This window comes from Berghia stephanieae, chromosome 7 (genome assembly GCF_034508935.2).
Source record: "Berghia stephanieae isolate SIO BIC M18660-M18661 chromosome 7, UCSD_Bste_1.3, whole genome shotgun sequence".
NCBI lineage: Eukaryota > Metazoa > Mollusca > Gastropoda > Nudibranchia > Aeolidiidae > Berghia > Berghia stephanieae.
The window spans coordinates 47,696,924-47,710,565 of record NC_088366.1 but is presented as its reverse complement, the minus strand read 5'-3'; the positions used below and the strand labels follow the sequence as shown (position 1 = coordinate 47,710,565).

Below are 13,642 nucleotides of genomic sequence, written 5' to 3'. Positions count from 1 at the left end.
TTTAAACATCCAAAAAATCCGACTGTTTAATCGTTTTTATAAAGACCTTCCCTTGTGGCTTGTTGTTTTAATGGAGGTTTTGATTCTGTGAGTTGTGTTCACTCGAAGAAGTCAACGGAAATAGTGTTTACACGTGTGCTGTCCTCTTGATAGCGTTCTCTGTGTTGGACACAACCAAGGGAGATAATCGATGGTAATCGCATTCACCTAATAATAGACAGAAACCGACGTACACATGTACGCAGGTCTGACATCCAAAACCCAAATATGGGCCTAGTTTAACATTGTTGTAATGCACAATATTTTGCGTCATTTTTTTTAAATGGAGATTTCCATTACAACAATGAACCCATGAGGAATTGGGTTATCAGACCTGCAAAGTAAGTGCACGTCGGCAGAATCCATAATATGTTTGGGTTTAACTCACTCAACCCTTAACACCGACTATATCCGTAGTTTACCTGGCTGGGTTACTTTTACCCCATGCCTATCTATTACATTTTTCTGAGACAAATTATAGGCGTAGTATCAAAGCTAACGTTAGTCGAATAAAACTATCTATGTACATGCTAATTTTTAAATATATTTTTTTCCAATTTCGAAAAGTAACAAAAATTTCTAGGACTGAGTGAGTTAACGTCAGGAAACGAGATATTATAGTAATATGTTTCTATAAAAATTATGCCAATTTCCTTCTACATGTTGATTTATTATTACTATGTACATACGTAACTTTTTCAATATGAATGCTTTGTTAAATTTGCCATTTCTGAGTATATATAGTCTACTGGCGTATAATGAAAGAAAAACAAGTTTTTTTTTTTAATTTGGCCAGAAAACTAGTTCTTCAAATATCTAACGGGGGCAAGATGAGGGTGGTTTTAATCGATCGATATTTGAAGAACGAGTTTTCTGGCTAAGTTTTTAAAAAGAAAACATGTTACAGTGGAATTCGCATAAAACCAACACTCTTAAATTCAAATTCTGCATTCAAATTGTCCATTAATAATGGATAGAATCAACTAATGTTTCTGGTCGGCTGATTGGGGTCCTTTGAGCTCCCACGGTGAGAGGTCACATGCTGTCATCTATCCTCTTATATCTGTTTTCCAAGTTGCTTTCTGTCTTTGTCTTGGAATGAGATTGCTTGGTTTCGTCCTGGCCGTGACTACGGTCCTTAGCTGAGAGAGAACCTGTCAAATGTATAGTATTAGTTTTGAGATATGATTTATTTTTCCTTGAAACCCATCACCCTGTTGTGTACTGTTAAGGTTTTTGTATGTACTTTATAAACATTTGAGTGTGTTCCTCTTAGTGGAGACCTGTGCTGGTGTGTGGATGAGACTTTTAAGTGATATCAAACTAAGTACACCGATAGTATGCTCTTGGAATCTACACATGTTTCTTATTTGAACCAATCTACATTTGTCTTACACAGTCTTCGGTGCTTTAATTATAATTCTATCTTTTTTCTAACATCCCATTTTCTTACATTTTATAAGCTAAATGTATCGCAAGCGCCGTCAAACCTTTAATAAACAAACAAACAAACATTTCTGATCCGAGGGTGTTGGCATTATCAGATTACACTGTATATTTCAGATCCGACAAGATAGTTAACGTTTGTGTAGACAGTGATTAGTCTTTCATGCTTGACGTCCTGGTTTTGTTTTGGTTTTCAATGTTAATTTATCTCCCTTGAATTCCTCGAAATAAAAGTCAACAATTAATCGAAGTCGCTCTGTGTTGTTTTGTTTATCATTTCTACCCATATGTTGTGGCGGTTGTGTGTGTGCATACTATTATATATATATATATATATATATATATATATATATATATATTATATATATATATATTATATTAGCTGGAATCGCGTAGAGTGCTCGATTATTTCTTGGAGATAATTAATTATTTATATATCTATTCTCACCTCGAGTTTTTACACATTCTCCAACAACGTTGTTTCATCCAGGTTTCCGGGAATCATCAGGTAGGTCGTTTAGAGTTGTCTGTGAGGAATGTTGTTGTGAACAATGATGATGGAGAATGTGTAAAAGTTGAAGTGAGAATACACACACACACACACACACACAAAACTATATATATATATATATATATATTATATATAATATATATATATATATATATATATATATATATATATGTGAGAAAATATTCTGTAACCGTTGAATAAAATTGTTATTCATCGCGTTCAAAGAATTATTCCACGGTTACGTATTTACTCATATTATAGGGTTTTCCAATGAGATGGGTGGGATAAAATAAGATTACTTTATTTCTCCACTTCTGGACATGTACAATGGCTATTATTGCTATAGACTCGTGGATTTTAAAGATAATTAAGATAATCATTTTATAAAGTAAATAAATTGACGTCCATAAAAATACATTGACAAAAAGAAATAACAAAACTAAACACATAAACAGATCTCTCATGGCTTCTGAATTCACTCAACTTCTCTCTCTCTCTCTCTCTCTCTCTCTCTCTCTCTCTCTCTCTCTCTCTCTCTCTCTCTATCTATCTATCTATCTATCTATCTATCTCTCTCTCTCTTTCTTTATAAATCTCTCTTTTCATCTCTCTCTCTATCTCTCTCTCTATCTATCTATCTATCTATCTATCTCTCTCTTTCGGTCTCTCTCTCTAACTCTCTCTCACTCACTCATTCTTTCTCCCTATCACACACACAAACAAACACACACCCATACACATACACGTTCTAATAATCTTATCCAATATAAATATTCCAGTCCATATCCTTTGGCAATTTTGAATAAATTTCTACAACTGTTTGATGGAACATCGGGTTAACAAAGACCCCCGAGCACTTTTATCCATTCATCACAGACTTGACGACAAACTCTCTGATCCTAGGATGGGACAGCTTGGTGTAGACGCCGGGTAGATGTTTCTCACCACAGCCTCTGCCAAAGGATACAATACCATGTTGTACCCACACTCCCTTCGTCTTACACATCAACGGACCGCCACTGTCACCCTTAGAATGTAAAAAAACAGATCTATTAGACATGAACCCTTAGTAACGCCACAGTCACCCTTAGAACATAAATATATAAATCTATTGAACAATGAACCCCCACTACCCTAGTCTTACACAGCAACGGACCGCTAGTGTAACCCTTAGAATGTAAATAAATAAATCTATTAGACAATTAACCCATCCTCCCCTAGTCTTACACATCAACGGACCGCCACTGTCAAACTTAAAATGTAAATGAATAAATAAATATATCAGACAATGAGTCTACATTCCCTTAGTCGTACACATCATGGGACCGCCACTGTCACCCTTATAATGAATATATATATATATATATATTATATATATATATATATATATATATATATATATTAGACATGAGCCACACTCCCTTAGTACCGCCACAGTCACCCTTAGAACGTAAATAAAAAATTCTATTAGACAATGAATCCACACTCCCCTAGTCTTATACATCAACGGACCACCACTGTCACCCTTAGAATGTAAATAAATGAATAAATCTATTAGACAAGGAACCCACAATACCTTAGTCTTACACATCAACGGACCGCCACTGTCACCCTTAGAATGTAAATAAATAAATCTATTAGACAATGAACCCACACTCCTCTAGTCTTACACATCAACGGACCGCCGCTGTCACCCGCAGAATGTAAATAAATGAATAAATCTATTAGACAATGAATCCACACTCCCCTAGTCTTACACATCAACGGACCACCACTGTCACCCTTAGAATGTAAATAAATGAATAAATCTATTAGACAAGGAACCCACAATACCTTAGTCTTACAGACCAACGGACCGCCACTGTCACCCTTAGAATGAAAATGAATAAATCTATTAGACAAAGAGCCCACAATACCTTAGTCTTACAGACCAACGGACCGCCACTGTCACCCTTAGAATGAAAATGAAAAAAAATCTATTAGACAAAGAGCCCAGACCTCAGTCTTATAAATCAACGGACCGCCGCTGTCACCCTTAGAATGTAAATAAATGAATAAATCTTTAAGACAATGAACCCACACTCCCCTAGTCTTAAACATCAACGGACTATCGGCGCATAGTTGAGTCCTTGGAAAAGGCTCTTTACTCACATTCTCTCACCTACTCATGTGTAAAATGAGTACCTGGTCGTTAACAGCGTTATCTCTGTCGGAAAAAAATTGTAACATCGCCTAACAGGCGTCATGTCCCGTCCTAAATGTTAAATGCTGTTGTTGGCCAGGCGCCCCTTGTAAAGCGATTGAGCATATTTAGTGGATATGGCACTATGTTAGGGGCAGCGTGGCTCAGCGGTAAGGTCTTTGCTTTGTATCCGAAAGGTACCGAGTTCGACCACCCGCCGCTGCGCTGTGTGGCCTTGAGCAAGTCACCTCGCCCTGGCTCATTTTGCGGCGCTGCACTAGGTTATTCCAGGTATCCCTTGGAATAGACCCTAGAGACAAATTTACCCTATGGGATGAATAAAGGGAATTTTATCTTTTATTTTAATTATTTATTTATTAAAATGGGGGGGGGGCGAAGTGGCCGAGCGGTTAAGACATTGCATTGCGATCCGGAATGTCCCGAGTTCGAGCCCCGCTTCAGGCACTTTCGATTTTTTTTCCTTGAGCAAGATTATTAAACCCCAATTTGCTCACTTGGATAAACATGGGTGATTCTTGTTGACATCAGACATTCTGTTTTGATGGATTACCTATATTATTCCTTCCGACGGGATCTTATGGTGCCGTTGCGAAAGGACCTATTTTTTTAAAAAATTTAATTCATTAAGAATGGAAAGCCATACCATACCTTACAGGAATCCACCCCACCTTCGTGGTAGTTCCCCGCACACATTTTCAGAGAGTTGAAAAAGTTTGGGCCGTATGCCTTCTGACACAAATGGTCCTGGACGATGGGGAGAGGCACCACCATCAGATGACGACTCATTCTGTACGATCGACCTGAGGACGGAAAGTAAGTAAGAGCTGAGAACTTTGGTCTTTTTGGGGAACCCAATTTGAAGACAGAAAAAAAAAACTCTTTAAAAATGAGCATTTACACAGCGCAATATCCCCACTGTCCTCATCACGCTGAAGAAAAGGACCCTTGTCAACCGGAATATCAGCGGAGTCGCATTTTCACCATTCAGTAAAAACTGCAATTTTTTTTTTCTTGTGGTATGTCACTCGCTTTCGGATCGGATGGTCCTGAGTTCGAGTCTCAGAGCTTGGCTCAGAGTTGAGTCCTTGGAAACGGCTCTATACTCACATTACATTGTCTACAAATCCCTGAGCACGAACAGTCCCTCCTATATTAAAGACCTTCTAAACATATATGTCCCCAATAGAAACTTGAGGTCAAGCAATGACCAATCAATCCTTGTCAGACCTAAGCCATTGCGTAAAATAGGTGAACAATCATTTCAATTTTCGGCCCCCCATTTTTGGAACTCTCTCCCATCACACGTGAGATGCTCGGATTCGTTGACAACGTTCAAATCTCGCTTAAAGTTTTATCTTTTTACGGCATAATGTTGCAATATTATTTTCATATTTTGTTGTTGTTAAATTGAATTCGTATCACGTTTCCTTCACACTTGTCTCACTGTAATATGTTTTGTTTTATATCACTGTAAAGCGCTTAGAGCCTGTGACAACGATATAAATGCCATTTATTATTATTATTATTATTATTATTACATTCTCTCACGTACTCGGGTGTAAAATGAGTACCTGGCCGTTAACAGTGTTGTCTCTGTCGGGGAAAAAAAATTGTAATATCACCAAATAGGCGTCATCTTTCGTTCTACATGTAATGTGCTATAGAAATGCTCAATGTTTTTTTTAGGTCAACTGTGATCTAAGTACTATTTTATGGAATATCTACATATAAATTCAAATTACAGACCATAAGGATAAATTAATAGTTTACCTTATAAATATATATATATATATATATATATATATATATATTATAATTTTTTATCTTTCTTTTTTTTTAATTATGCCAGCTGGGTGAACAGGAGAGAGGGGGGGAGGGTTCTAGTCTAATTGACTAGTCTGAATTTAAACAAGTATATAGTTGCTTGGGTGCTCGAATTTCTTACGGAGAGAGCACAATATGTTCAATTAGGACAAAACAAATCTTCCTGTATAACTACAAATACTGGTGCTCCTCAAGGTTGTGTATTGTCTCCTGTATTATTCACAATATACACGAATGACTGTAGAAGTCAAAACCTGAGTGTACCTTTAATAAAGTTTGCAGATGACACCGCTCTTCAAGGCCTCATAACAAATGGCAACGAAGTGGCTTATAGGCAAGAAATTGATAGGTTTGTGTCTTGGTGTGATGCCCACCACCTAGAGCTTAACATAAGCAAGACAAAGGAGCTAGTGATTGACTTTAGGAGAGTGAAGGAACCGATAGAACCGTTAAAATTAAAGGACCAATTCGTCCAGCGAGTTCCTCACTACAAATACCTTGGTGTAACGATTGATGACAGGCTCAAGTGGGATGAACACTTGAAAATAATTAGGCATAAGATGTGCAGACGTACATATTTTTTATCAAAACTCTCTCAGTTTAGAATAGATAAAACCCTCTGCACATTATTTTATAGAGCAGTAATCGAAAGTGTTTTGTCATTTTGTATAACAGCTTGGGGAGGCAATTGCTTAGCAGTGGAAAGGAACAAAATAAATTCAAATATTAAAAAATCCATTAAACGCTATATAAATGATGTTGACGATGTAGATCTTTTATACGAGAAATTTTGTATAAATAAAATAACTAAAATATTAAATGACCAGTATCATCCACTAAGACCATCAATAATTATGTCAGAAAGAAGTGGTCGCCCTTTCTCTATTTCAACGAAAACAGAGAGACACCGAAAATCTTTTCTGCCGTCCAGTATTAGGCTTTATAACAACAAGCAATAATCATTTTATATAATTATTTCTCATTTTTACTTTTTTTAAATATAAATATTAATTTATTAATTTATTTGTTTTGCAATCTTTTCAATTTCCAATTTATAGTGACGTTTTAACTATTTTACAGTGTTGATATTATTCATATTATAAAGCGCAGCTCTGGTTATAGAGCTGCTCCTTTTTTTATATATATACACCCTATTTCCATTGTATTTTTATCTTATTGTGTAAATTATAACACGTCTGTACAAAAAATTTCCTTTTTGGGATGCAATAAAGTATTATTATTATTATTATTATATTATTATTATTATTATTATTATTATTATTATTATTATTATTATTCAGAAAAAAATCTCGATTGCACCCGGGTTCGATCTTGGTCTCTTTGAAGACTGTGAAGCGAGTGCTCTACCAACTGAGCAATTGGGACCCCCGATGTTGATTAAATTTCTATTAATTGTAAGTACTTTATATGGAAGGGTAGGTATGCATTATATATATTTGATGCGTTGGGACGATTGATTTGGCGGGTATAAGTGGTGAGTATTTTACTAAATTGTATAGCATGAATAAATATAATGACAGCTTACTGTGTTGGATTCCCCAGCCTGCCGCCACACATTTATCCGATGCCTCCGGGGATTCACCGATTTTAGCCACACATAGTGGGGCCACACAGGGCCCATATCTCAGGCGCTCCGAAAGGGTTAAAACTGCGATATCGTAATCTGAGAATGAATGAATGAATGAATAAATGAATGAATGAATGAATGAATGAATATATAAATGAATGAATGAATGAATATATAAATGAATGAATGAATAAATGAATGAATGAATAAATGAATGAATGAATGAATGAATGAATGATTAAATGAATGAATGAATGAATGAATGAATGAGTAATTGAATGAATGAATGAATGAATGAATAATAATCCATCGAAGAGCCTTCATCTTTGTCAGTGTTTTGCCGGGTGTACGACAGAGATGCCGCAGCCATTGCCATCGCCTCCTCTTCAAGAGACTCTCCAGAGAGTGCGGCTATGTGGTCCTGTGCTATGACACTCGCTTTCGAATTGGGAGATCCTGGGTTCGATCCTCGCTCGCTCGGCGCATAGTTGAGTCCTTGGAAAAGACCCTTTACTCACATTCTCTCACCGTACTCAGGTGTAAATTGAGCTGTCTTTGTCGGTAAAAAAAAAATGTAATATCGCCTAACAGGCATTCAGTCTCGTTCTAAATGTCACGTGTTGCTTTTGGTTAGGGACCCTTTGTAAAGCGCTTTGAGCACCTTTAGTGGATATTGCGCTATATAAAAGCTCAAGATTTTTGGGGAGTTTGTTAAGTGTAAATATTTACAGGCCATGTAACCGAGTGCAATTATGGGCCAGATTTAACATTGTTGTAAATGACAATATTTTGCGTTGGTTTGAGAGTATTTCAATCATAGCAATGAGCCCGGAAGAATTTGGGTTATCAGACCTGCAAATAAGTAGGTACACATCCATACAGACATTTCAAGGCATAGTTACCGTACCGTTGTAATGGTTGTTGTGTTGTGGATGTAACTGCAATCTTTTCACTTTGTAGAACGTTCCCTTCCTCATGTCCGACGCACCCACTCGGATTTTCACCTTTGACACTGGCGCCAGTTTCCCGTTCCTGAATGAAGATAAAGGAAAACAATATAGGGAATGAGATTAACGGAAGAGTAGCGTCCCTTGACTGGACGTCACCCATAGTCTGTGACGTCACCGGCGGAAAAGTTATTAGAGAGAAAACGTCATGTTGGTTGTGCGCATGCGTATCTCGTCCTCGGATGCGAGGACGGAATACGCATGCGCACAACCAACATGACGTTCTCTCTCTAATAACTTTTCCGCCGGTGACGTCACAGACTATGGGTGACGTCCAGTCAAGGGACGCTGCTCTTCCGCTAATCTCATTCCCTATTATAAGATTTTTGAGCCCCTGAGTTTTTGTTTGTTTGTTTTTTAGTTGTTTCTTTTTTCTTTTGTTTTCTTTTTCTTTTCTTTTGTTTTGTTTTGTTTTTTTTGTTTTTTGTTTTTTTTTGTTTTTGTTTTTTTTTTTTATATTGTTTAATTTTTATTTTTTGTTGGTCTTTCTATTTGTTTCTGTTTTTTTTTTCATTTTTTTTTTTTAATTTTATTTTTTTTTTTTTTGTTTTGTTTATGTACCAATGAAACAGTAACACACCACTTGCTTGAATGTCAACCTCTTGAAGACCTGAGATGCACATTCCTCCCACCAAATCCAAGCTTTAGTAACACATTGTATAGTCACCTGGAACATCTACAAAAGACGTCTAACTTCTACGTCATGGCACAAGACCGAAGGGCTAAGAGCTCAGGCGGTCGCTGGTTCGGATAAGTTGTTCATGCTTAATGATTTCAAAAACTAGAGCCTTTACAGCCTAATGGCTCATGGAACCGGATTTTATTCCGGTTTCAATAACCTGAAACAGACAATAGCTATTAATTGCTTGCTGCTCTTTGGATAGGACGCTAGTCCATCACTAAAATAAATGACGTCAGAACCAAAAATCTCCACTTGACTTCATAAGATTTCAATCTCCGGTCCGTATGAAGCGAGTCCTCTACCGACTGCGTGACACCCAAAATTGTGCGGCTAAGCGGTCTTGTGGTAAGACACTCGCTTTCGGATCTGAGGTCCTGGGTTCGAGCCTCACTCGGCGCATAGTTGAGTCCTTGGAAAAGACTCTTTACTCACAGTCTCTCATCGTACTCAGGTGTAAAATGACTACCTAGCCGTTAACAACGTTGTCCCCGTCAGAAAAAAAACGGTATTATCGCCTAACAGGCGTCATGTCTCGTTCTTTATGTTACGTGTTGCTGTTGGCCATGACCCTTTGTAAGGCGCTTTGAGCACGTTTAGTCGATATTGCGCTATATAGAAGCTCATTTTTTTAAAATGATAAATAAGGTATATCACTAAAACAAATCGGTAAACTATCCCCCCGCCCCCCCCCCCCCACACCCACCCCCCGCCAAGCTCAACCTCCCCTACCCCCCCCCTACCCAAGCCGCTTAACCTCTCCTGCCCCCCCCCCCCTCCCCCTTCAAACTCCACCCCAATAATTTGATCTATCACCGGAAATAGAAAATGATCGAGAAGCTGATCCAATGAACAACGGTCTGAACGCCAGTTTGAGACTTTTCCAAGGGAGCTAAGCGGATCAAATTAGCCCCCGTGACAGCTGAAAGTGACTTAAATCACGTATATAATATAATATCATTATCCATGGTATATTATTAGAGGGGGTCCCGCCGATAGCTCAGTTGATAGAGCATTCGTTCACACGCAAAGGGACCAAGATCGATTCGATCCCGGGTGCAGTCGAGGTTTTCTCTGACCGCCCTGGTCCACCCAGCAGTGAATGGGTGGGTAGCTGAGTCTGTTAGATTTGGCGGAAAGTACATTTATTGTGATAGACTAGCGTCCTATGCAAAGGATAGCAAGCAGTTGCTATAGTCCGTTTCACGCTATAGAAACCGGGATAAACTCCGGCTCCATGAGCCCAATGACTCTGAGGGACTACTTTTTTTTTTTAAATATTATAAGAGTAGTAGCAGGATAATATATAACGTATATAATAATATTAAGGGGCAGCGTGGCTCAGCGGTACGGTCTTTGCTTTGTACCCGAAAGGTACCGAGTTCGATCACTCACCGCTGCGCTATGCGTTTGTGGCCTTGAGCAGCTCATCTAGCCTTAGCTCAATTTAGTGGCGCTGCACTGCGGCTGACGCCCGGGTAATTTCAGTCTTCCCTTGGAATAGACCCATAGGGCTGAAATAATAAAGGAATTTTTTATTTATTATCAATTATTTAATTATTTATAAATTATTTATTTTAAAAGTGCGTATGAAACAGTGCCAGACAAAGCAAAAAAGAAAAATTCAAGAAAAAATATCCCAACACATCGGACATCTCCAGGGTTGCCAATTTGGCAGAATTTCTGCCAAATGTCCTTTTTTTTTGGCAGAATTTGAAGTCGTCTGGCAGTAAAAAAAAAAAAGGGTTTGGCAGTTTGGCAGATATTTGGCAGATTTTATTTTCCACGTTTTCCATGGCAATTTTTATGTATTAGTGTTTTTTCAAACTTGGGAAATGAAAAAAAAAATTATGACATCGGCCTTGCGAATTTTTTGTTTAACAAAACTGATCAGTTTTCAAAGGGGGTACTATAAATAGTACGGTTTGGCAGATTTTTGTGGTATTTGGCAGATTTTTAAAATCCAGTTGGCAGAATGCCTGAAAATAATCTGGCAACCCTGGTCTCGACCCCAGTCAAAGCAGACTGATTTATTGGATGTTTGGATGTGTGTGTGTGTGTGTGTGTGTGTGTGTGTGTGCGTGTGTGTGTTGTTGTTTTTTTTTGTGATTTTTTGGGTTGATTCCTTTTTTTTCATGATTGTTGTTTTTTTTTTTTTGTTTTTTGTCTTTTTGCTTTTTTGTTGTTGGTGTTTGTTTTTTTTTTTGGGGGGGGGAGGGGGGGGGGGGTTGTGGTTTTTTGGGGTTTTTTTTGTTTTGTTTTGTTTTGGTTTTGTTTTTTTTTGTTTTTTTTTGGGGGGGGGGGTTGGGTTGTGTTGTTTGTTGCTTTTTTTTCGAGCGGCTATGTGGTCATACGCTCGCTTTCGGATCAGAAGGTCCTGAGTTCGAGTCTCGCTCGGCGCATAGTTCATTCAGTCCTTGACAAAGGCTCTTTACTCACATTCTCTCACCGTACTCAGGTGTAAAACGAGTACCTGGCCGTTAACACCGTTGTCTCTGTCCGAAAGAAAATTGTAATATCGCCTAACAGGCATCCAGTCTCGTTCTACATGTTACATGTTGCTATTGGCTAGGGACCCTTTGTAAAGCGCTTTGAGCACGTTTAGTGGATATTGCGAAATATAAAGGCTCAATTCTTTTTTAAATGTTTGATTTGTTTTATATTGTTCTTTCGTGATTTTTCTAAAACTGTTTCACGACCACTTATTCAGGTCTTTATCTTACACCAGTGCCTGCTCCCAAATTTCTCAATTCCATAGAATGTAAGTAAGGAGCCCTATTCAAGGAATCAACTTTGCTCCGCCCAGAGCGGGGCTCGAACCCAGGACATATCGGTTAAACAATTAGACTACAAATCCCCACTGTTACCAGCCAGCTAATAGAATTCAATAGTTTGATGTCACATCCGCCAAGCAACCAGCAGCTTGGTTCTAAACGAAGAATATCGGTACTTTTTTATTTTTCATGCTGGCTAGAACTTTTTCACATGTCATGTGATTAGAATGTATAAAAGTCAAAACATGATCAGGTTTACAATGTTTTTGTCCTCTATCTGAATACACTTTTATGCGGGTCGGAGAAGTATTTCATAAGGCCGGTGATGGAGATAATGGCGTCCGCCATTATTTCGATAGTTTAGAACCAGTTACTATGCGTCATTACTAGGGAAGTGACGTCACGACTGTTGAAACCTATTATTTTAGACCTATAAGTCCTCGTGTTTTGGTCATTTTCTATCTAATCTAAAGTTACCCAAAGTAAATAGTCTTTCAGAGCCTTTAGACTAACGGAGTGAAGTTGTTCACGGTTCGTGTAGCGTGAAACGGACAGTAGCAATTGTTTGGATATGAGCCATTAATCGCATAGTACTTTCCACCAAGCCAAACAGACCTAGCTACCCAAGTCACTGCTGGGTGGACAGGAAGGTCAGAAAAACTCTCTACTTTACCCGGGATCGATCTCGGGTCCGTTATATGTGAAGCGAGTGCTCTACCCTGTGAGCTTTCGGGATCCACAATGTTTCTTTCAACTCTCGAGTATTTCATATAATATTATAGTTACGAGTGCTATGTAGTCTTGTGGTAGGTATGCCACTCGCTTCCCGATCGGAAGGTCTTGGGTTCGAACCTCGCTCCGCATATAGTTGAGTCCTTGGAAAAGACTCTTTACTCACATTCTCTCGCCGTATTCAGGTGTAAAATGAGTACCTGGCCGTTAACAGCGTTGTCTCTGTCCGAAAAATTGTAATATCGCCTAACAGACGTCATGTCTCGTTCTACATGTTAAGTGTTGCTGTTGAATAGGGACTGTTTGTAAAGCGCTTTGAAAACTTTAGTGGATATCGCGCTATATAAAAGCTTAATTTAAAGCAAAATTTATCTCTTTATCTATTTCTGTCTGCCCATGTATTTTTGTCGCGATGGGACAGTGGGCTTTTGCTGCTTTACAAAGCAGGGGAGATAAGCACTAATTTTTTATTTGAACTTTGATCATAGTTGGGATTATCTTTCTTAGTAAATTTTTCGGCAATGCTTTTAATGTGTGTTTTGTTGTGGTTTGGTTTATTTGTTCATTTGTTTGTTTGTATTTTGCTGTTTGATTGTTTGTCGTTTTTTGTTTTTTGATTTTTTTTTTGTTGTTGTCGCTGTTTCCTATTTTATTTTGCCTATTTCTATTTTTTATTACATTTGTTGGGTAGGGGGACGGGGGGGGGGGGGGGGGGTTCTTGGTTTTTGTTTAGGTTTTTTATGCTTTCTTTTGTCCTGATTTTTGCTTTTAGTTTGTTTTGTTTTGTCTTTGTTTTGTTTTTGTTTGTTTTGTTTGTTTTTTGTGGGGTCTTTTCTTTT

General features: G+C 38.0%; 1 protein-coding gene across 1 annotated transcript in view; it reads right to left on the bottom strand.

Annotated features, from left to right (window-relative positions):
* Nucleotides 1-2,281: 2,281 nt before the first annotated feature.
* The window catches only part of LOC144976560 (uncharacterized), a 36,502-nt gene continuing 25,141 nt past the window's right edge, over nucleotides 2,282-13,642 (bottom strand). The window contains exons 6-9 of the mRNA XM_078920854.1: nucleotides 8,519-8,643; nucleotides 7,570-7,707; nucleotides 4,848-4,999; nucleotides 2,282-3,023 (exon numbers count right to left, since the gene is read on the bottom strand). Of these exons, the coding sequence (XP_078776980.1) occupies nucleotides 2,856-3,023; nucleotides 4,848-4,999; nucleotides 7,570-7,707; nucleotides 8,519-8,643 (583 nt within the window). The 3' untranslated portion in view covers nucleotides 2,282-2,855. The remainder of the gene's footprint in view (nucleotides 3,024-4,847; nucleotides 5,000-7,569; nucleotides 7,708-8,518; nucleotides 8,644-13,642) is intronic.